Source organism: Natrix helvetica, assembly GCF_964273705.1.
Source record: "Natrix helvetica genome assembly, chromosome: 2".
Taxonomy (NCBI): domain Eukaryota; kingdom Metazoa; phylum Chordata; class Lepidosauria; order Squamata; family Natricidae; genus Natrix; species Natrix helvetica.
In genome coordinates, this window is record NC_138552.1 from 272,523,589 (window position 1) to 272,547,334 (window position 23,746).

Consider the following 23,746-nt stretch of genomic DNA (forward strand, 5'->3'; position numbering starts at 1 on the left):
GAAGGATTCATATTTCTTGCAGACAGCTGGTCATCTGCATCCTTCTAGAGCAGGGGAATTCTGGGAATTGAAGTCCACAAGTCTTAAAGTTCCCAAGTTTGGACACCCCTGTTCTAGAGGGTCCCTGAAGCTCTTGAAGGTTTATCTGTGTCCTCAGGGTCACCAAACGGCCAAGTGCTTCAACAACCCTGTTAGTTGCAAAATTGTGTCCGACCCATTAGGACCCTATGGACAACGTTTCTCCAGGTCTCCTATCCTCTGGAGTCCATTTAAGCTCACGCCCACTGCTTCGGTGGCTTTGGTGACTCCATCCAGCCACCTCATTCTCTGTGGTCCCCTTCTTCTTTTGCCCTCAAATCTTTCCCAACATTGGGCTCTAAAAGGATGCAAAGGACCAGCTGTCTGCAAGGAATATAAATCCTTCCATTCTCCACCATCCTGCCAGAGCTGAAGAAGCTTCTTGGATGAGAAGCGAAACGTCTTCAAAAGAGAAAACAATAAAGTCCAGTTGCCGCCTTGAAAAAAGCACCTTCGGGACAACCATGACCTGGATGACTGAGAATCTCCACACAGACTTCTCTTCAGAAGGAAATGGGAGGAAAGAGAAGCCGCCTTTTGGACAGTTAGCTGGTTCAGACATCAGTCAGTGAACGCTCTCCCCCCCCCCACTCCTCCCTCCCTCCCTTCAAGGTCTCTCTCGCTCTCTACGCCGCCCGCAACCGCCTCTCCCCGCTCCCCGTCTACGAGACGCCCCGCCTCCAGGAGCCACGCCCCCTTTCTCTTCGCGCTAATTCCTTCAACCTCCAAGGCCACGCCCACGCCCAGCTCGCCTGCCCGGCTGCCCGTCGCTCGCTCTCCTTTCGGCGCGCGGTGCATGCCGGGCAAGGGAAGGGGAACCGTGAGAGGAAAGGAGGGGAGGCAGCCGTCGCGGCCTCGATGTCTCGGGGCGGCTCGGCGCCCGGCTGGGGCTGGTGGCCTCCGTCGCGGCGGCGGGGGCGGCAACAGCAACGGGCCAGGAAAAGGGTGGGCGCCGGCTCCGGCTTCCCAGAAGGAGCCTGGGCCTTTCCCGTGGCGGTGCTGGCGGTGGCGGGACTGGCGGCGGCGTCGCTCTCTTTGCTGGTGCTCGTGTTGGGCCTCTCCGGGGCTGCGCTCTCCCTGATCGTGGCGGCGGCGGCCGCGGGATCCTGGATAGTGTCCTCGGGATTAGGCGGCGGCGGCAAGGACCGGAGGGGGACCCCCTTGCTGACCCACCGTATCTCCTTTGCCCCCAAGAGCAGCGAAAGGGTCCTGGCCAACGGGGGCCCCTCCATGAGCTACTCCTCGCCCGGGCTGCTCGTGCCCGAAAGGAGGCGGGGGCTTGTTTGCGGGTAAGGGAATTCATTGTACTGGAGCCCCTCGGCCTTTCCGCCTTTTTCTTTCTTTCTTTCTTTCTTTCTTTCTTTCTTTCCTTCTTTCCTTCCTTCTTTCTTTCTTTCTTTCTTTCTTTTTTCTTTCTTTCTCAGACGAGCCCTGCTGGGGTTTTGCATTGCAATCTGTGCATGCTCGTGTGTGCCTTTGCTGCCGGAATGGAGCAGCCTTGCCCGGGTTCTTTGGGTCCTCCATTCACTAAGGCTGCACTATTATTACTATTAGTCTTCTCGCCGTTCCTATCACCCATCTCCTCCCACTTATGACTGCAGGACTGTAACTTTGTTGCTTGTCTCCTTACGATTTATATTGATATTGATTGTTTCCTGATTGCTTATTTGTACCCTATAACTATCATTAAGTCTTGTACCTTATGATTTGTGACAAATGTATCATTTCTTTTATGTACACTGAGACCATATGCACCAAAGACAAATTCCTTGTGCGTCCAATCACACTTGGCCAATAAAGAATTCTATTCTATTCTACTCTACTCTATTCTAGCCCCAGCCCTATTCTATTCCTATTCTATTCCTATTACTATTCTATTAGGGAAGAAGAGCATAAACTTGACCCAATAGATGCTTCTCCTTCCTTTGGGTACCTGGCAATATTCCCGTAACATCGCTTACACTTCCTTCAAACTTGGTTTAGGGAACCACTGGAGAAAATCAGGCTAGAACGATCTGCTTCTCTTCTCCCCATCTGCTTCTACCCAGTATGGGAAAATATGGCTGTGTACATTCAAACTGCATGCACATATTTGCCCAGCTCTTATTTGAGTGGGTATGTGTATATACAAATATAAATACACACACAAACATACATACACAGAATTCTTACAGCATATTTTGGACCAGCCAGTTGAGCTTAGTATTTGAACCTCTCATATACAGAACGAGTCGAGTCGTTTCTTCTATAGAAGTTGGATTACTTTTTGCTGTTTCTACCCAGCATTCTTTTTGTTCTTTCTGCTTTGTATCTTCTCCCATTTTATGGGCTTCCTGTAATTAATGGGTTGTTGGGTTTATGTGTGGTTGTTGTTTTTTTGTTTTTTGTAATTGTTACAATTTCATTTGGTCCCCCAGATTAGAGCCAGGTTTTCATCCTATCCTTTCCCCTTTACTGAGGCTCTTTTCCTTCCTCTCGGTACACGTTTCATTCTGTTTGTCAGAGATGGTTGCTGTTTTGGCTGACCTTGGTTTTAGGGAAATGAAAAGCAGAGATTTGGAAAGATGGGGTGCTTTACACTGCCTGGGGATAAAGAGGAATAATTTAATCGTAGCTTCTTCATCGTACTATGAATGTTTTATCTCTCAGTTCATTCCAATATTAAGCTTAGATTGATTTCACCGCGTTCTCCAAGATGCTCTTTTGTCCTTTTCCCTCATCCACTACCGTTGCCTTATGAGAGCTCTTGTCAGTATCTTCTTCCATCTCTGCTCTGGGTTTCCCTGGTTCCCTTGCTGCCGCATGTGTCTCTGACATGTTTGCTACCTTTCTCATATTGCATTCAGACAGATGTGATGGAAGGGAGAGTGCTGGAAGTCTAAGTGGATCTTGCTAGTAACTAAGAATCAAGGTTTTTCTCAAGGTTGTAAACAAGGCTGAATGTATTAACTGAGGTAAACAGCTATATTATGTGGGCACGACAGATGTTCTGTCCTTATTGTAAATCAGTATTCTCCGGTGATTCAGTTTTCACTTAAATTGGATAATTAGATAAAAAATTCAACTGAAAAATAAATAAATTAATTCCATGGCTGAAGTTTGCTGCAAACCATTTTGAATACATCATGATCTCACTTTCTAAATTTATTGATCTTCATGCTGAGAATAGTGTGATAGATTTTCTATTTGCACTTTAAAATAACTTTATGAACTGATGGGAAGTGATATTGCCGAATGAGGAAATAGGACTTAAAGCATTTTGATTTTCTGTGTCTATCCTTTGCTGACAAGAGTAAGAAATGAATATAATGGATATAAAGGATGCTGTATATTTGGTCAGGTGTATTTGCTGCTGGCATTTTATACAGAAACAGTCTTGCTGCTTATATCATTTCTCCATTTTCTTTGATTACATGTTTTATTCTCTATTCTTTCTAGGGATCACCTGAGTCCATCAACTCGTTTTATGCTGAGTCCTCGGAGGCGCTATCCTATCCAGCAAGCCCAATATGCTACGTTGGGAACTCTGCCTTCAATTTGCTGGGATGAGTATCGGCGGAAAAACAGGCTGTCCATTCACCATTCTAGCATGGCCCACAGCCCTGTAACAGTGAAGATTGCTCGGCCAGAAAGCAGCATTGGCCGTTCTCCGCTGTGAGTTTGCTTCAGTAATTGCTTTTGGGTAGTTTTTAAGTTTCCAGGCTTGACTGAGAAAGGGTCTTCTCTTGGAGTGATCTCATTTCTCATTTCTCTTCCTGATTTATAGTGTTATATGTAAATGTTGTGGAAAGCCTGGCAATCTCTTAAGCTATTTCCTTGTGGCCCAGTTACTTAGGACACATCTTGGTTAGCTGATTGGTGGAACTGACTGAGCTATTCCTCTTCCTGTCCTCAGCCTCCATAATTTTTGGCCCTATAATGACTTCTTAACCACTCATCATATTGCTTTAGAAGTGTTTTGTGAGGTCACAAGTAAATCCTGAAGTAATGTGAACAGGCTGCCTATATTCAGCCAGTTTTCAACCTGAATCCCATTGGATAGGTCCTGTGGGCATGAGGAATGGGTAACTTAGTTTACAGAATTTACAGAATAACAGAGTTGGAAGGGATCTTGGAGGTCTTCCAGTCCATCCCCCTGCTTAAGCAGGAGACCCTAAACCATTTCAGACAAATGGTTGCCCAGTCTCTTCTCAAAAACCTCCAGTTTTTGGAGCACCTACAACTTCTGGTGACAAGTTGTTCCACTGATTAATTGTTCTCACTGTCCGGAAATTTCTCCTTAGTTCTAGATTGCTTCTCTCCTTGATGAGTTTCCATGAGTTGCTTCTGGTCCTGCCTTCAGATGCTTTGGGGAATGGGTTGACTACCTCATCCTTGTAGCAGCCCCTCAAATATTGGAAGGCTGTTACCATGTCACCCCCAGTCCTTCTCTTCATTAGACTAGGCCACCATCCCTTTAATGCTTGTGGACTTCAATTTCCAGAATTCCTCAGACAGAATTCTGGGAGTTGAAGTCCACCAGTCTTAAAGTTGCCAACTTTGGAGATTTCTGGATTAGATGTTTCCAGTTCTTTCAATCGTTCACGATATGTTTTGGTGAATCCCACCTAATCTTCAACCACCATGCTCTACCAGGCTAAGTTCCTGGGGCATCATATGGACAGTAAGAGGAAATTCGTATTATTGTGACCACTGTCATTTCATCTGACAGGTTGGAGCAGTTGGTTTCTCCTGTGGCTTTCTCTTCAGCATCTAATACTATCCTGGATCCATGTGCAAAAGAAACTGTCTTGAATGCTCTCAAAGAGAGCCGGAAGAGAGCTGTGGAGGAAGAAGAAGAGGACCAGAACTTCCCAAATGGTCAGGAGAACAAGAAGAGGTAATTACTAATGGTCTCCTTCTGCACACTGCAGAACAAGACTCCAGAAAGTTAGCACAGTAGTTAAACGCTTTGGTTAAAGTTGAGTGGAACTCAACATTAATATGAACAAAACACTTTCTGAGATGGATCAAAGCAATACACAGGGGCATGTTTTAGTATTTTAATCCTCAGATCAAGACAAGTATTCTTCTATACTCCTTGTAAAAGTTTTGCATGAGAGGTCTTGTAGGGTCTACACTGCAGCAACCAGGTAACAGATTTGCAGCAAACATAGTTTTGTATGTAAACAAATTGCGACCAGGACTTGTTCTACGGAGCCACAGGGCTTAGAAGAATCAGAATGCTTGCGCCAATACTTCTTCCAATTCCTTCTGTAAATTACTATCAGATTACCTCACACTTTATTTGACTTCAAATACTTTGTGACCATATTGCCACCATGCTAATAATTGAAAAATCTGACAAAGGCAGACAGGAATGAATATACAAAATGTGCACCTTATTATGATTTGAGACATCTAATATCAAACGTTCTCTGTAACAAACATCTGGACCAATCATTTTGGCCCATGTTTTTGCAGATATTCTTCTTTATTAGGAAACCAACCAGTTATTTTGGACACAGGTAACTTATTTTCAGAAATTGCAGTTTTATTTCTTGATCTTTTGATATCTTAGGACATTTATATAAAGCCAATGATTTGTTTTGTAGACTTCATACGAACTATTTTCAATAAGACAACTATACTCGGAGAATTTTTTCCCTGCGATGAAAGGTACATGCCATAATGAGTACTGGAACTGCTACCTTTGCTCATGGCATTTTAAGTTTGAAAACAACTTAAATATTTAAAGTATTAAATAACTTTTCCAAATTGAAATCTCTGATTCATCTTTGAAAAATTGCCAAAATGTGTTTTTCCTGTGATCAGCCTCCCTATTGATAGAATTGAACTTCATTATAGTGAACTAGTTGAACCAGAGATCTTTGGGAATGAGGTCGACAGAATACGTTCTTGTTCCCACCTGAAATCATTCTTTTAATCTTTTTTTTTATTCCTTGCAGGCGCCATGATAGTACTGGAAGTGGTCATTCTGCATTTGAGCCCTTGGTGGCCAATGGGGCACCTGCATCTCTTGTGCCCAAGTAAGTGCCAGGAGCTTTGCTGAGAATTGAGAAATGTTTTCCTTTTATAGTGCTAACAAATGATCCTATATATATTCTTGGAGGATATATTTAAACCCTTTTCTCCCCATATGTTACTTCTCCTGCCAGTTGAAGGATTCATTTATAGTGTGCGTGTGTGATTCAGTTAAATAAATTAGAGAGGAAGCAGACACTTTTAGGAAAGGTGGTAGAGAAAATGGTGACATTGCAACTCCAGAGGATCTGGGAAACGGATTATCTGGATCCTTTCAGTCAGGTTGCAGGCCTAGATACAGGACTGAAACTGTATTGGTCGCACTCCTGGATGATCCCTGATGGGATGGAGATGGTGCTTCCATCTTTATTCTTCTTGACCTTTCAGCTGCTTTTGATACCATCAACCATGGTGTCCTTCTGGGCCAACTTGAGGAGTTGTGGTTGAACAGCACCATTTTGTGCTGGTTCACCTCCTTCCTTCAGGGCTGGTCCCAGTTGTAGGTGTTAATGGGGAGTGAGAAGTTCAACTCATGGGCCCTCCTTTATGAAGTGCTACAGGGTTTGGTGCTCTCCACTCCTTATCAACATCTACATGAAACCGTTGGGTGAGATGATCTATCTCCATGGGGTGAGGTATTACCAATATACTGATGATACCCAGTCATATATCTCCATCCTGGGTGAATTGAGTGTTGCAGTGGACATTGTTTTACAATGGCTAGAAGCCATTAGGAGGATCTGGATGGGGAAACGGCAGATTTCAGCCTAACCCTGGTAAGTCCGAGTGGCTGCAGGTAGGCCTCTCTGTACCCAGGAGTTTATCATCTTTGGTCTTGGATGAGATTGTACTATCCCAGACAGACCTGGTGCATAATGTGGGACTCATGGCTCATGCTTGAAGAGCTGGTGACCATGGCTGGAAAGGTCTTTGCCCGACTCCATGTTGTGTGCCAGTTACGCCTTTTCCTGGACAGGGAGTCTCTATCTCTGGTCGTGCCCTGATTGAACTATTGCAATGCACTCTAAATGGAGCTCCCTCTGAAAAGTATCTGGAAGCTTCAGCTGGCACAGAATGCAGCTGTCAGCGTTCCAAGTAATGTACCCATAGAAAACAAAACTCAGAGGCAGGCAAAGAACAGTTTATTGGATACTTCATATTGGCTCAACTTATGGAAGCCGACTCTGGAATTTCCTGCAGCTTTCACCTAATTAAAAGTAAAAGTTTCCCCTTTCCCCCCCAAGTCACTGGTCATGTTGTCCAATCCAGGTGCTGGCCGGTTGCTGGGTTAGTTGCTCCTCCTCTGGCCAGCCACCTGTGAGAATGTCTTTTGTTCCTACAGGAAAACTTTATTGTTTTGCCTACAAAACCTCATCTAACTTATTTCCCCCCTTCCTCCATTGTGTGGTAACCCTGAGGCCTCCAAGATGGCTTCAGCCAGGTTCACTTCAGGGTTGACAGCAACTGCACGAGCCATACTGGGTGCCTGAAAAAGAGGACATATAAACACCCTTGCTCTGCGAACTGCACTGGGTACCATTTTGCTTCTGGGTCCACTTCAAGGCCTTAGTTATCATCTATAAACTCTGCATGGCATAGGACCAATCTCATCAGTTCATCCCATTCAATCAGGCAGGCAGAGAAGGTATTCTACAGACCCCGTCAGTGAAAGAATTTTGACTGGTAGAGTCTAGGAAGAGAGCCTTATCTGCCATTGCCCCTGATTTATGGAGCATCCTGCTCTCAGAGATGAGGAAAGACCCCAAACTCTTGGCCTTCTACAAAGGGATCAAAACTCTGCAAACTTGCGTGGGGGGCACTGAGGACCACGCAACCATGGGACTGGCTAGTATCTCGAGACCCCCTCCCTCCTATAATAAACCAATAATTTTAAAAGGCAATCTTAGGTTTGATTTTTAATTTTAATGTTAAGTTTTCTATGTCTTTTTACTTGCCAGTTATATTACATTGTATACCACCCAGAGTCCCTCTTTGGGGGAGATTGGGGGAGTTTAGAAACATGAAAGATAAATACTGTATTTTTCAAAGTATAAGGTGCTCCTTTTTCCCTCAAAAAAGAGGCTGAAAATCTGGGTGTGTCTTATACATCGAATACAGCATTTTTTGCATCCCGAAGCCCCACCCCCTTCACCAAAATGGCCGTGCAGAGCCTTTTAGGGGCTTTCAGAGAGCACCTGGGGGCAGAAATGAGCAAAAAACAGCCCGGTTTTTTTTGACGCCCAGCCCCCAGCAGCACTCTATAAGCCTCCATAAGGCTATGCATGCAATATTTTTTGATGAAAAACGGGCTGTTTTTTGCTTGTTTCCCCCCCCCCCCCCCAGCACTCTGCAAGCCCTCCCAAGGCTATTCTTGCCTTTAAAAAAAAAGGGCCATTTTCATGAAAAACGGGCTGTTTGGGGGAGGTTTGCAGAGTGCAAAAACTTTTTTTTTCCTTTTGGAAAGCTCTTTAACTGATTGATGAGAATTACATTGATCAAGTGCTGTGCCAGCAGAAACAAAGTCTTAGGTGCTGCAGATTGTCAGTGATTTCCTTCTCCAGCACATGGATAAATACACCTGGAAACATCTACCTACCTACTCTCTCCCTACTTACCTACTATATTTCTCTCTATCTCTCTCTCTCTATTTCTCTCTCTCTCTATCCCTCTACCTACCAACCTACCTACTCTCTCTCTCTCTCTCCCTACCTATCTACTGTATTTCTCTTCCCCTCTCTCTGTTTCTCTCTCTATATCTCTTTATCTACCTACCTAACTACTCTTTCTCTCTCCCTCCACACCTACTGTATTTCTCTTTCTTTTTCTCCCTCTCTATCCCTCTATCTATCTACCCATTTTTTTTAAAAATTTGACTCTTCAAAACCTTGGTGCATCTTATACTCTGAAAAATACGGTATATAAATAAGATTTTAAGTGCCTGGCTAAAGAGATGTAGCTTCACAGATCTTTCAAAGGTAGGAGTGTGAGCTGAGCACTTTTCTAGAAAATATATAAAACATATAAAAATATATCTGTGAAAGATAAAATATATAAATAAGATTTTAAATACCTGGCTAAAGAGATATAGCTTCACTGAGCTCTTGGGAGAGTGCAATCTGTACTTTGAAGTTATAGAAGAGAATGTGATTTCTTTTGAGTTGGATAAATGGGCCTCTGAAAGCTGGAATATAATTCTAAGGGCTTTTTCCTGGAGACATTTTTTTTTAGATTTGGGCTCTGCTGGAAATGTATTTTGTAGTCTTTATGCTTGAAAACCAAAAGAAGCAAGAAAAGTTTCTTCATTACACTTTGGAAGCTGTGCTTCTGCAAAATGCATCTAATTATCTTGCAGCAAACCTATAACCGCTGTCTCTTTTCCTAGGCCTGGCTCTCTGAAGCGGGGACTTATTCCTTCCCACTGCCTAGAAGATTGCTCCTCTAAGAGATCGCGCACTTCTTCCCTCAGTTCTGTGAATAGTCTGTCTGTGAGTGGTATACCAAGCTCTATCCGCAATGCTATTGCCAGCTCATACAGCTCCACCAGAGGTCTCTCACAGGTACATTGTTTGATGATTAACTCCTTTTTTTTTTTTTTTAGATAAATGTTTATTTATTTTTCTTTAAAAAGACAAGACAACACATAAGGTACAAGAGCAGGGAAGTAAAAAAAAAAACACATTTTCATCAAGCATGTCGTTTGGTTACAAGTTTTTGTGCGATGGTTTTTACAATTAAGGATGCGTTCACTAATTATCCATTAAATATAGTTAAATATTTCATTGAGCATTGCATGTTCAAGTTACCATAGTATTCTTTCTTTTATGACAACCCTTATTTCTTTATCTCTACAATTATGTACTAGGTAGCAATAGGTCTTTATAAAATTGTATCACCATTCTCTCAAAGATAAAAGTGGAGATTAAGTCAAAGAAAAAAAGAAACTCATTACTTCATATAAGACATTTCTATTTTCCATTAATCTTAAAGTTTCCAATCATCCTCAACTCCAAATTTAATTTCCCATTATTATTTGTCAATCCATGTAGTCATTAAATATTTTAATCTATATTCACATCCATTGTTCATTACATCATCATTATTCCATTTTATATTATAAAATAGTCACCAGCCATAATCATACCTAACGATTTAAATCATCTCACTCTTATATATTAAATACATTATTATTCTTATCTCGTATAAGTAAATGGTCTATTTCATAATAAAGGCTTAATATGTATAGAAAGAGAAAAAAAAAAGAAAGAAAAAAGAGAGAGATTTTTTCAAAACATTAAGTATAACTTTCTATTATTATTACATATAAGATAGGGTAAAGAAAAAGAAAAGATTCACTTCCAAGTTTTTTTTATCCAACCATTGATAAAACAAGTCCCATACTTTATAAAATTGCTCATCCTCTAATTCTCTAATTTCAAATGTAAGTTTACTCATTTCTGCACAGTTCATTATCTTCCGAACAATTTCCTCCTCTGTTGGTACTTTCTCATTTTTCCAGTATTTAGCAAATACAATTCTAGCAGCTGTTAAGACATTTATGATCAAATATTTCAAGTCTTTATTGTATGTTTCTGGTATTATTCCCAATAAGAAAAGTTCTGGTTTCAAGTCTATATGTTTATGTATCATTTTCTCCAACCACATGTGTATTTTAGTCCAGTATCTCTTAGCTTCAGGACAAGTCCACCACATGTGGTAATATGTGCCCGGTGTATGTTGACATTTCCAGCATTTTTCAGACTTATTCTTCGACATTCTTGCTATTCTCGATGGGGATAAATGCCACCTATAAAACATCTTATACAAATTTTCTTTATATGCAGTTGACATTGTCATTTTATAATTTTGAGTCCACAATTTTTGCCATTTTTCTAAATCAATCCCATGTCCAAAGTTTTTTCCCCAGGCTAACATAGTTCCTTTCACTTGTTCTTCATATAATTTCACCTCTAATAAATAATCATAAAAAATTTTAATTAATTTTTCATCGTTACCTGTTAAAATTTTATCTAATTCAGTCAGTTTATCATAAAAACCCTCATTTTTTCGATCTTCATTGTATCTAGAATGTATTTGCACATATGAGTACCAATTGAGTTCAATACCTTCTTGTTTCAATTCTTGTATAGATTTAAGCTCACCCTCTGCATTCAATAATTCAGCATATCTAACTGCTTCTTCCCTTTTAAATATTATTGGATATGAAAAGGCTTCAATAGTTGATATCCAGACTGGAATTTTCAAGTAGTGCGACCTCTTAACCTTCTGCCAGTTTAATAACAGAGCCTCTCTTATAGAATGGTCTCTAAAGTAACCATGTTTTTTAGTTCCTTTATACCATAAGTATGCATGCCATCCCAACAGCAAGTCATGACCTTCTAGATTCAAAAGCCTATCATTTCTTAGCATTATCCATTCCTTGATCCACATCAGACTAGCTGCCTGATAGTATAACTCCCAATCAGGTAAACCCCACCCTCCCCTTGATTTGGAATCTTGTAACAATTTACATTTTATTCTTGCTTTTTTCCCTTGCCATATAAATTTCAACACTATTTTATTTAATTCTTCAAAATATCCTTTCCCCAACTTAATTGGAATAGTCTGAAACAGGTATAACAGTCTAGGTAAGATATTCATTTTAATTGTTGCGATTCTACCAATCATTGATAATTGAAGATTCTTCCATTTCGCCAAGTCTGTTACAATTTGTTGCTTCAATTTAATATAATTATCTTCTTTGAGAGTGCTGCACTTGGCTGTTAGGTGAATCCCCAAATATTTAACTTTATTTGTGATTTGCATTTCCAAATTTTCCGCCAATTCTTCTTTTTGTTTTCGGGGTATATTTTTTGTTAAAATCTTTGTTTTGTCTTTGTTTATTTTTAAACCTGCAACTTTTCCATACGCCTCGATTTCTCCTATCAGTTTAGGTGCAGATTGAAATGGCTCCTCAAGGATGAAGACTAAGTCGTCAGCAAATGCTTGCAACTTGTATTCTTCCTTTTTAATGGTCATTCCCTTTATTTCTTCCTCTTCTCTAATCTTTCTATTTAGTACTTCTAATGTTAAAACAAAAAGCAGTGGTGACAGTGGACAGCCTTGTCTCGTACCTCTTTTAATTTCAATTGGATCCGTCAGCTCTCCATTTATCATTATCTTGGCTGATGATTAACTCCTTTAATGCATGAGATACTATAGGTATTTCCCAGAACAAAGATGTGATGAGAACTTGCTATTCTCTTCTCTTGAACAAAACTTGATTAATCTGCACACAAATATTAGTCTCTCTGTGTTCTCAAATTAGAAGAATAAATACAGTGATAAAGGGATTTTACTCTTAAAATGTAAAAAAATGACTGCAGATCAGTGAAGTTTAGTTTGCCAGTTTTCATAAATTATTGTAAAATGATCTATGAATACAATCAAACATTTTTATGGGATCTGATATGGAGTATGAATGGAAGTTATCAGAAGAGGGTCTGGAGTTGCCTTCTTATTTGGTGGATTTATCAGAGGTGGACAAACCTTGCTACTGATTTATATGCTGAAAGTTACACTACTCCATTAAACCCTTTCACCCAGTCTGATAATGGTTATCCAGGGTGTTTACTAAGAGCCTAATGACTTTGACAGTCCCAGTTGACAGCTGAATCTGCAGGACACATATGAATATCCATACCTGAATAATATCTTCACCACATATCCATCCAAATAATAAAATTGGAGTATGTGCAGCCTCTCATGAATTGTTCAAAGGCCCTTGATATACTACCTACCAGTCATTGCAGAAAGTTATCAGGGATCTCACAGGCAACAGACAGAATTAGAAGAGCCCGTTAGAATCAAACAGCCAGAAAATCTGGCAATGTAGCTGACAGTTCCACAAAACCTGAAGGTAGCCAGCTGCTATGACTACACTCCGGCAAACTCATCAGGGGAGTAAGTCTAACTTTCTCCTCAAAACAAACAAGCAACTGAATGCTGATCTATCCAGGCAGAGACCACCAAGAGACTGAAACAAGGAGATAAGTTGAGTTGGGGAACCTAATAAGAGCAACAATATTACAGTAACCAGTGGGTAGGGTTTTAAGAATAAAAACAGCATGCCACTTTTATTCTTTTCCATTGTTGTTGTTGTTGTTGTTGTTATTATTATGTGGTTAATCTTTGGTGAGATTCACAGCCTTTGGGGCTGGTTGGTAGCTCAACAGCTCAAGTTCTAACCAAGGACCAACTGTTAAGGTAACGTTGGAGGATATAAGCTGTTGTTGTTATTATTATTATTGTTATTATTATTATTATGGTTTTTGGTTTTTTTAATAAAAAGTTTTTTATTTTGAAAGGGGAGAATAAAAAACTTTTTATAAAAAAACAAAACAAAATAATAATAATAAAAAAGAACAAAAATGGCTTGAGGAATTCCTAAGCAAGTTTATTATAACTGTATAGGTTTTAGATGGCAGCATTTAATCATGGAAAATTCTTTTTGCCATTCACCTCCTGTTTAAGTTGATTTCAAAAAGGATTACATTAATTTGATTTTCTGTATATATAAATGTTCTGCTTTAAACCTACCAAAAATAAGGTATTGAAAAGATTGTTCTTGTTTTTTTAATACGTAGTACTTCATGCTTTATTTTCTCTCCTTTAGCTATGGAAGAGAACGGGACCAAGTTCCTCTCCTCTTTCCAGCCCAGCATCCTCTCGGTCTCAAACACCTGAAAGGCCTAACAAGAAAGCAAGATATCCCAGCTCCAACATCACGTGAGTGCAGCTTTTCTTTACCGTTTTGATATTCCTTAGACTTAACGGTTATCAGTAGCTGGAAGGCTCAAGTATGACGCAATTCTTTTGAGTCCTCTTTCTGATAGATACTGTTGTTTCCATAAACTTGCCTTTTTTTTGTGCTTTCAAACCAATGTTGACTTCTGGCTGCCTGCAGAAATCCATGCAATTTTCTTGGCAAGATTTAAAAGTGGTTTGACAGTGCCTGCTTGCTAGGGCTGAGAGTGTGTGACTGGCCCAAGGTATCCAGTTCAATTCATGCCTAAAACAGGACTCAAACTCAGAGTTTCTCAGTTTCTAGCCTGATGCTTTAACCACTACATCTGCAGTCGGCTCTCTCTAAATATATCTACAGCATATGATTCCTCCCTTCTCTTGTTTAATTGGCAAAGTTAACCAAGACATCTTTCCTGCATTTAAACATCTCGTGAAGGTCAGTTTTCTTCAAGAAAGGGAAGGTTTTTGCATGTGGTTTTTAATAGGCAAGATCCTGTCTGGGCTTTTATGGGGGAGGAGGGTTTATTTATTGAAAAGAGAACTGACTATTAAATAGAAAGTATTTTCCATGACATTTTACCAAACCACATTTCTGAACTTTACCTAACCCAGGGGTGTCCAAACTGGGGAATTCTGGGAGTTGAAGTCCACAAGTCTTAAAGTTCCCAAGTTTGGACACCCCTGACCTAACCATTAGATAAATTGAAAGGGTTAGCAGTGATTGAGGATGTGCAATGATTTGGGTTGTTGTCTTGCAATCTGTTGCTTGACATTTTTTGTTACTAGGGGGTCTTCAGAGCAACACACTCGGGTGACTGCTTTCATAAGATGCCTGCTTGCATTACCCCGAGAATCTCCTCAAACCAACATCCAAAGGGCAGATGGCCAGCTACTGTCCATAAAATGAATGACAATAGTATATGGGAGGAAGAATGGTAGGGATGAGGGAAGCAGATCTTCCCCCTACCTCTGACTGTCCCTCTGCAAATCTTCGAGCCAGAAGTTCAAAAGAAGAATTGCTTAAGCATTCTCTTTCACTTGCTTTCTCCTGTTGCTACAGTGAAGAAGAGCCTCAGAAATCCAACTCGCAAATGGCTGTGACAGCAGACAAAGAGACACAGGAAGAGAAGAGTAAGTTCTGGGGATGGGATGGGCCAAGAAAGATTGGAGGGAGAAATAGAGGGGCAACTTTGAGTCTGGGGTGTGAAGGGAGGATCCTAAAACAAAAAATAGGTAAATGAAAATTACATTGCCAGCAAGGCGGGAGAATGCCTCTGTTTTGGCTTTTTTGAAGCCTTTATGTTCATTTTTTTAAGCCTTCAAAGGTGTTGTGTTTAGACATGGATCATTACTACTGCAGAAGCCTGAGCGGCTTCTGATTGGGTAGCCACATGCATAACGTATCAACTTGGTCTCAGTTTCAGAATCACCCTTGAAGAATAAATGCAACTATGTGAGTTCACCATCGTCCTCAGGAAGCAACGGCAAGCGGAAGCGGAAGATTCAGCTACTTTCAGCTCATCATGGAGATAATTTTGCCTTGGTATGACTCTTCAGTGACTTCTTTCTTTCCCTCCTCCTTTTTTCCAGGAATAAGAAACGTGCACTTAGTTGAGTTGGCGTACGGAAGACATCATATGGCAGGTGATAAAGTATCCAGCCAAGAAGACAAGATAGTTAGATTGAGTTTTTGACTTTAGTCAAACACGCCACATGGCTTGATGCCTGAGAAAAAAATGGGAAGTAAAGTAAAGCCATGTAATCTTTAGGTTTATTTATACATTCCCAGAGCTAAGGGAAGAACACCTCTGTCTTTTGTTTGGTGCTATTTATGAAAGTGCTGTTTTGCGCCTTCAGAACAAATGATTAAGATCTTGTTTTCTTGGCAGCCTCCACCACCTCAGCTAGGCTATACAGTCACCCCAGAAGACTTGGATGCAGAGAAGAAAGCAACACTACAGTGGTTCAACAAAGCCTTAGAAGAAAACATTGGTAGGTGTTCTCATTGTCTGCCCCAGGTTGCCCTTTGGGAGTCTGCCCACCCAAATAAGAGATTTATACAAACTAAACAGGAGGCGCAATGGCTCAGTGGTTAAAGACACAGAGCTTGACAGCTGGAGAGCTGACAACCTGGGTTCAGAGACCCAACGAAGTGAACTCCTGTTACTTGCCCCAGCTCTTGCCCATCCAGCAGTTTGAAAGCATGCAAATCCCAAGTAGATGAATAGGGACAACTTTGGTGGGAAGGTAACAGGGTTCCGTGCATCTCTGGCATATAGCCATGCTGGCCACATGACCACGGAATTTGTCTTTGGACAACACTGGCTCCCTCGTCCAAGAAACAGGTGAGCACCGTGCCCTAAAATAGGTCACGACCGATCGGGAAATCTTTACCTTTACAAACGAAAAGTGGGTAATGATAGTGGCTCTCCGTGCAGGTCTCAAAATGTCTTCTTTCCTTGTTCTGTTGGTTCTTGCTAGTCACAGATTCATTGGTTGGCTTTAATGTCAGCAGATGCTAGATGGTGGATTCTAGTGACTTTGAAATTGCCAGAAAGCTGTGATGGTTTTCCCAACAGATTCCGCCCCAAGCCCACCCGTGGAGACCACCTCTTCATCCCAAACTTTGAACTTTCCCCTGATCTCCACCAAACCAACGCCTGTGTCATTGCCCGTCTCTACTGCTGCAACCAATCCCCTTCTGGAGAGCTTGAAGAACATGCAAGAAGGAAAGAGCTCTTCAGCACAAGCAGGTGAGCAATTTCAGAAGGAAAGGGGCATTCATTGCCTGCCTTTGGAGACCATTTGAGTCCTATAAAAGGCCTGTGCTCTGAAACTTGTGGGTCTGAAGCTGTTCTTCGGTATTTGGCAGCTTCCTATAGAATTGTATGTTGATGAACGAATGCAAGGGGATGAGGACTAAGAGTCCTGTAAATAATCTAGGCCTAATCTGATGACTCTCGAGAGGGTTAGGATTAGAGTTTTGATTTATGTTCATTAAAATATGGGGTGGTTAAAACGTTTATTCTGAACAAGTGCCAGAATATAGAATCTTGCTTCCCTCTCTTCCTTTACAAAGAGCCAGAAGCAGGCTGAACTTCATAGCCTTAAATCTTATCTTAATAAAAAAAAAAACAAATGATCCCACAAATTCATGAATTCCTTGTATTTATAATGGAGGAACTATTCAGCTAACATACTTGACTGACAGGGCTGTTCCTTTCTCCTCTTTAGCCAAAGTGAAAAGGCAGTTTAAGATGACAAGTATGCATTTTTCCATACAGGAAAAAATGCTTGTTCCTCACCACCTTCATAAGGAAAAATGTTCTCTTTCTTTTAAAATATTTTCTCCAGTTATTAAGAGAAAAGGACTAGAGATCTTCTCGCCCACCAAAGTTTCTGGAGACCAGAATGCCGTCTTGACCTGAGCTCAGTTCTCCACTCAGATGTTGGAGATACTGTTACACTTCAGGCCTGGCAAATTGCCAGCTTTGAAGCAGCGCTTTCTACTTTTGAGAAAGTCCCTCCTCCGGGGACCTATTCAGTCCATTCACTGGTTTTCTTTTAAATGACTGGAATATATTCTTTTTGGGAGACATTGAGAGCAATGAGGGGTCCTTGGTGCTCTCTGATCTTCTTGCAGACATTTCATCACCCAAACTAGGTAAACACCAAGACGCCACCTAGTTGGGTAATGAAACATCTGCAAGAAAGCAAAGAAGCTCAGAGAGTACCAAGGACCCCTCATTTCAATCCTGAGCTACAAATAATCTCTCTTATTGGTACATTTAGAGCAGGGGTATCCAAACTTGGGAACTTTAAGACTTGTGGACTTCAACTCCCAGAATTCCCCAGCCAGCTGGCTGGGGAATTCTGGGAGTTGAAGTCCACAAGTCTTAAAGTTCCCAAGTTTGGACACCCCTGATTTAGAGTAATTTGGAAAATCCTTAAATAATGTTTTTAATGTTCAGTTTTATAGCCTTTTAATCAGATTTTTATCTATTATTTCTTTCTGCTTATTATCTGAAGAATTTCTAATTAGATATAACCCTGCTAAGCTAGTTCCTGAATGCCAAACAGCTGACGGTTACAGACCATTTTCTAGAGATTAACAAACAAAATGGCCTACGTCCCACAAGAGAGGATAAGATAGATTGTGAAATGTTTATCATGCAGCCTAAAGAAATGTACTCCACACGCCCTCCACGCTGGACAATAAATCTGGAATATTTTTGGCATTTTTGATATATCCAGAGATTTAATTCTTTGAGAAATTTAATTCTTGAGTTAATTCTTGAGTTTAATTCTTTAATTCTCCCCTGGTTGTAGTGACAGGTTCGATTGTTTGACAGGGTTAAAGAGTGGAAATATATCCCCCTTTTTCTCTCGTCTATAAAAAAGCGAAACAAATTCTGTTCTGCAATAAATACAGAAAAGGAGGAGAGAAATTAACATTTTTGTATCCCAGATTATCTGGTGTAAATAAATAAGTTTTCTTAATGGTTTACTGTGGAACAGTTTCTCCTAACTGCACTGATGTACTGCTTTTTCCCTTCTTCCCCCCCCCCCCCCCCCCCAGCCAAGACCGTTCCAGGGACTGCAGGGAGCCCTCAGCTGCCAGCTTTCTCTGCCTCACTGGATTTGAGCTCCTCTGTGACAGTGACATCCCCTAAGCCTCTGGCTCCCAACGTACCTGTTTCCCTCTCCACTGCTCCTCCTCCTCCTCCTCCAGGCGCTTCCCTGCCCATCAGTAGCGCAGGCAGTTTGGTGACAGCTTCTTCTGAACCGGGCCACACTCCAGCCAGGCCCTCGTCTTCTCCAAAGCCCAGCATCCTCTTTGGGATCCTCACCAGTCCTCCAGCTGACAAGCCCCCAGCTGCAACCACGCCATCGTCTTCTGCGCCCTGCACGGCGCCTGTGTTCAAGCCAGTTTTTGGCAGCCCAGCAAAAAGTGAGACCTTTAGCTTCTCCACAAGTGGCACCACTGTGGTTTCTGCCGCCGGGCAACCTGTGCCTTCTTTGGCACCTCCTGTTGTTCCCAGTGGCATATTCAAACCCATCTTTGGATCACTGTCCACACCAGCAACTGCTGTCCTGCCTACAACCACTTCATCGTCTCCCTTCACATTCAGCCAGGCCCCTCAGCCAGCAGCATCGTCCGGCCTCCCTGCCATCAACGCCTCGAGCAGTTTAGGGCTCCCTGTTCTCCCAGAGGCCCCCGTTACCACCTCGGTGTCACCCCCTGGAACAGCAAGCGTGACATTTGTCTCCATGAGTAAACCTGTGTTCAGTTTTGGGCCGGGCATCCCATCCTCTGCCACTGCCCCCAACAACAGCAGCAGCAGCAATAGCATTCCCACCACTGCTGTCTCCACGCCGGCATCCCAGCCCTTGCTATTTGGGGCTGCCCCCAATGCCAGCACAGCTGCCATGCCCCTTTTCCAGTTTGGCAAGCAAGCTGCTCCCCCAGGCGCCACTGTCAATCTCTTGGCGCCCTCCAGCACCGCTAACTCAGCTCCCGCTGTTACTGCTGCTGCCACCGCTGCCACCACGGCCAATACTGGTTTCAGCATTTTTAGCGGCGGCAGCAGCAGTTCCACGCAGGCTTCTTCAGCACCATCGGCCACCACACAACCTCCACTGACGTTTGGATCTTGCACCTCTGCGTTCAGCAGTACCTTTGGGGCTGCCTCCAAACCACCCCCTCCATACCCTGCAGTTACAAGCCAGCTGGCTTTTGATTCGGGTGTCTCCGAGGGCCAGCAGGCAGCTCTCAAGCCTCCGGCAACCCGGCCCCTGAACTTTGGGACGCCCTTCAGCTTCAGTGGCTCAGTAGCCCAACCTGCAGCCCAGCCAGCCTTTGGCAGCTCCACGCAGGCCCCTTTTGGAGGGGCTGGCCCCATGGCGTCTTTTGGAGCCAAAAGTACTTCCCAGCCAGCCTTTGGAGTCGCATCGTCCATCTTTTCTTTTGGGACACCCACCACATCCAGCACTCAGACTACAAGCAGCAGCAGCGGGAGCTCTGTGTTTGGAAGTTCAGCCCCGGCTCCGTTCACCTTTGGGGCATCGAATCCCCCGGGCGTAGCAGGCAGCGCTTTTGGCATTGGCGCCAGTGCTGCAGGCACAGGAGTGTCCACGGTCGGGTTCGGTTTCGGGAGCGGGCAGAGCGGAGCTGCAGAGGGAGTGACACCCTTTGGAACTTCCTTGGCACAAAACCCTCTGGGTGCCCAGAACCAAAACTCTGCCTTTGCTTTCAGCATCCCAAGTACACCTGAGAGCAAGCCAGCATTCGGAGGTGAGTGTCCCCTTTGCTTGGCCTCTTTCTTGCTCAGTGCTCCTACTTATTCTTCCGGGGGTGGGGGGGGGGTGTTTGCTGGTGTGGTTTTTTTTTTCTTTCTAGTTTTGCTATTGGGCTATTTTGATTCTGGGACGTGGTCTAGAAGTCCTACCTTGATATTTGAAGCCATTGAGAGTAGGAAAATTCGTATTTCAGCTCAGGAGGACGCATGCAGAGATTTTTCAGCTCTGACCAGATTCTGTTTCCATTCTGTCTCCTAAATCCAAGTCTCATTTCCTTCCGCTCTGTTTGTTTCCCTGCGCTCACTAGAACAAACATTGCTTCAGGTGCATGATGAGACTTGAGCCCAATTTAGGTGGCCATTTCTGGGCCGAGGATACCTGTATCCTTGGCTGATTTTGGGAGGGAAGTACACTGGAAGAGAGGGGAGAGGGCTGACAACACTCCTTTGGTGTTCTTGTATTGGGATAAAACAATAATCTTTTGTGTAAAACATTCAGAGAAAGTGGTTCCTGTCATTCAAGTGTGCCTGACGGTCTCAGGCAGGGATTGGTGATCTTGTTTTCCATAATGTGACTTCATTCTCTAACAGACACTTTACTTTGCTATTTGGTGACTAGGAACTCCCACGCCTACATTTGGACAAAGTACACCTACCCCAGGTGGCGGCACAGTAGGGAGCTGCAACCTTTCCTTTGGAACACCCATCACCCCCACCTTTGGAGGAGGGACACCTACTGCTTTTGGTAAGGATTTGGAAGTGGATGGGCAGGGGGTCCATTCCGTTACAAGTCCTTTTGCAACACTTAGAATGCAGGGATCAGGCAGTAAAATAGTTAAATCACTGCAAACAATTTTTCTGTTTGTTTTCTGGATCTGGGGATGAGAGGATTTTTAAAAAAATGCATTATTAATACAAGGAAGGATTAACATCATATAGTTCTAAATCCAAAATATATTATAGATGTGGATGGCACATTCTTCGAAAGAGGCCAGAGATTAAAAATCACTCATGAGTAGCAAGTTATGCAACCCCACAAGTTACTGGGCGTGCTTTCTATGCCCAAACAGCCTCTGTGAAAAGGCTGAAGGGAGACTTTTTCCTTTTCTGTCCCTCCAGGGCCGGCAACAGGCACCTTCTCCATTGGAGCAGGATCCAAGACAGGAACTCGCCAACGGCTGCAGGCCCGGAGGCAGCACACACGTAAAAAGTAACCGGGAGCAGCTTCCTGCCTGGACTTCAACTCCCAGTTGATCTGCTGACAGATCCTCCTCATACCGTACTACCCAAGGAAGACTTATTCAGCTGGACTGTCCTGGGAGTCTCTTTTCTATAACAATCCCAGGAAGCTATTCTGGATCAAAGAGTGATTTTTACCCCTTCAAACGGGATAGGAGAAACTTAAGCCCTTTTTACTTGAACAGTCTATGGCTGAGTCTGGATGAAAAATTTGTACATATCCTCTATTTTCCCTTCTCCCGGTGGACCTCTCCCATTAATCTTCCCTTTTTTCCCTTTGCTCTTAACTTCATTCCTTTTTGGCTGCTTAGCGAAGGGAGGTAGGGTGTCGGGGAAAGTATTTGGCTTGCAGCCATAGAAACATTTCTGATTGAAACCAACTGTTAGCCCCCATCCTCAGTTTCTTCTTTCTTTGGAAGCCTTTTCCAGAGAATCTTCAGGGCTTCCCTTGGATCAAAATTCACATCAAAACACGGTCCCCAGTAAAGACCCCTCTGTCCCATTGGGATAGCCACCCTGTCTCGCCAAAGCTTTTTGGCTTCGTGTGGTTTTAGCTCCTAGTTGGGACGTTCAATCATCGTGAACAGCAGAGATGTGGTTGGATAGCATCATGAAATGGAGAAACGTCTTGGTATCAGAGGTCCAGGGGGAATCTCCCTCACCGGATCTGCTTCTTCCATGACTGTTTGGTGAAGAAGACAGTGCCATTCACCCTTACAGCTTTTCATTTAGGCAGCCTTTCCTTTCCCTCTGCCCTCCTCTCTCTCCTCCCCTTCAAATGTCTGTGTTTTGCTCACAGTATGTTTGTGTTCTTTTTTTATTGCTCTGTGAATTGAGTTTGGAGGAAGAAATGAATTGTGTGTGTGGCGGCATGTTGGTAATGCCGGACTTGTAAACATTTTTCAGGGTACCTGTCTCCAACGGAGACGAACCCTGCCTAATTGGGTGTGGACAGTCACTGCATGGTTACGTGTGCTGAATGAAGCGCGAAGACTTCAACTTTGGAAGGCTGGAAGTGCCACCTTGAGTCGGGACCCAAGGCCTTCCGAGGAAGACCTGCCTCCCTGATGCTTGGTGGCTCCAGGACCTTGTGAAAAGTCCTCGTTCTGTGCTGAGCCTTGGAGTAGGGAGGGAAATGTGTTTCTAAGGTGGAAGAGTAAAATCATAAGCCCTGTGGGGCTCTGGCTGAAATCTGATTTTCTTTTTCTTTTCTTTTTTTCCAACTTCAAAAGAGCTTGAGTCACAGCAGTCAGCCGTTGCGGGAGACAAAGCAGCTCGGCAACAAAAACGGTTCTCCTCAGCCAGTTTTGTTCTTGGAAGTCAGGCCAGCTGCCAGTGGTGTGAATGTGTGCGTGAGCCTGCCTAATTCTAAATTTAAAAAAAAAATATTTAAACATTTTTTAACAAAGTGAAACTTTATTTTTATATTTAAGCTAAATTGCCTTTAAATTCCTTCAAGCTTGGTTCATAGAGGTGTGAAAGTACAAAGTTGTTCATTAGCAATTTTGCCTGTGTGCCGTTACGAGACAACAGGGCTTATAGGGAAGGTGGGGGGGGGCATCTGCTTTCTTGCCAAACCCCCCCCCCTCCTTTGGGCTTCACAGGTCAGTGTTTCATGTGTTTGTTGAATAATGTGAGTGTGGCTCCGTCTGTTCCATGACGCTTGAGAGCTCTTGCACGCTTAAGTGGGGCTGGGAAAGTGAATCTGGTATCGGTGCTTGTCATTTGGAAGGAAGGCAGGTGATGTGTGGCTTGTAAGAGAGCGGCCACTTCAGTGACTGCTTGAGACAGTGACTAACTTTGTTGGGGGGAAAGGGCCATCTTCAAGAATCCCATCCAGTTAATATTGACTGGTTAACTAATATTCTTAATAATAACGGCTCATATTTCATCTCTCTACGTAGGGCAGTGGAAGAAGGGCTGGGTGGGTTAGTCCTCTGCCAGCAATGTGGGGAGGTGTTTGCTTAGAGCCCCCAGTCTTCAATGAACCAGTCATTTCTCCAGCTGGGAAGCAGCTGCCCCCCACCCCCATCCATCCCTATAAAGGTGGAGCACCTTTTGTTACCGAGATATTGCTGTGTGTGAATGAAATGAAGTACGTAAAAATAAAAAGAATGGGCTGGCTTTTTTAAAAAGTTGCAATGGAGACTTGGATCATTCCTGTCAAGGGTTTTAGTGTGACTGTGCAATTTTTTTTTCCTTGCTTATGTTGATTTAAAATAAAACTGCTTGAGCCAGAATGTTTTTTACTCTGTTTTCTTTTGGCCAAATAGCCTCCTGGAGTGGCTTGACAGATCAATAAA

General features: G+C 42.9%; 1 protein-coding gene across 1 annotated transcript; it reads left to right on the top strand.

Moving 5' to 3' along the window:
• The first annotated feature begins 801 nt into the window (after positions 1–801).
• On the top strand, positions 802–23,683 carry LOC309386140 (nuclear envelope pore membrane protein POM 121C-like). Its single transcript, XM_081941195.1, has 13 exons — positions 802–1,367; positions 3,517–3,732; positions 4,790–4,957; positions 6,027–6,107; positions 9,485–9,659; positions 13,775–13,887; positions 14,966–15,036; positions 15,324–15,448; positions 15,795–15,897; positions 16,485–16,658; positions 18,485–20,200; positions 20,824–20,949; positions 21,324–23,683. The coding sequence occupies exons 1-13, from the start codon at positions 937–939 to the stop codon at positions 21,416–21,418; spliced, it is 3,594 nt and encodes a 1,197-aa protein (XP_081797321.1). The 5' UTR covers positions 802–936; the 3' UTR covers positions 21,419–23,683.
• The last annotated feature ends 63 nt before the right edge of the window (positions 23,684–23,746 follow it).

Excerpts from the sequence above, each read along its gene's own strand:
- LOC309386140 (XM_081941195.1), top strand. The coding sequence starts at position 937 with ATGTCTCGGGGCGGCTCGGCGCCCGGCTGGGGCTGGTGGCCTCCGTCG. Across the intron at positions 1,368-3,516 it reads AGGCGGGGGCTTGTTTGCGG|GGATCACCTGAGTCCATCAA; the intron begins GTAAGGGAATTC and ends TATTCTTTCTAG. Across the intron at positions 3,733-4,789 it reads AGCATTGGCCGTTCTCCGCT|GTTGGAGCAGTTGGTTTCTC; the intron begins GTGAGTTTGCTT and ends TTCATCTGACAG.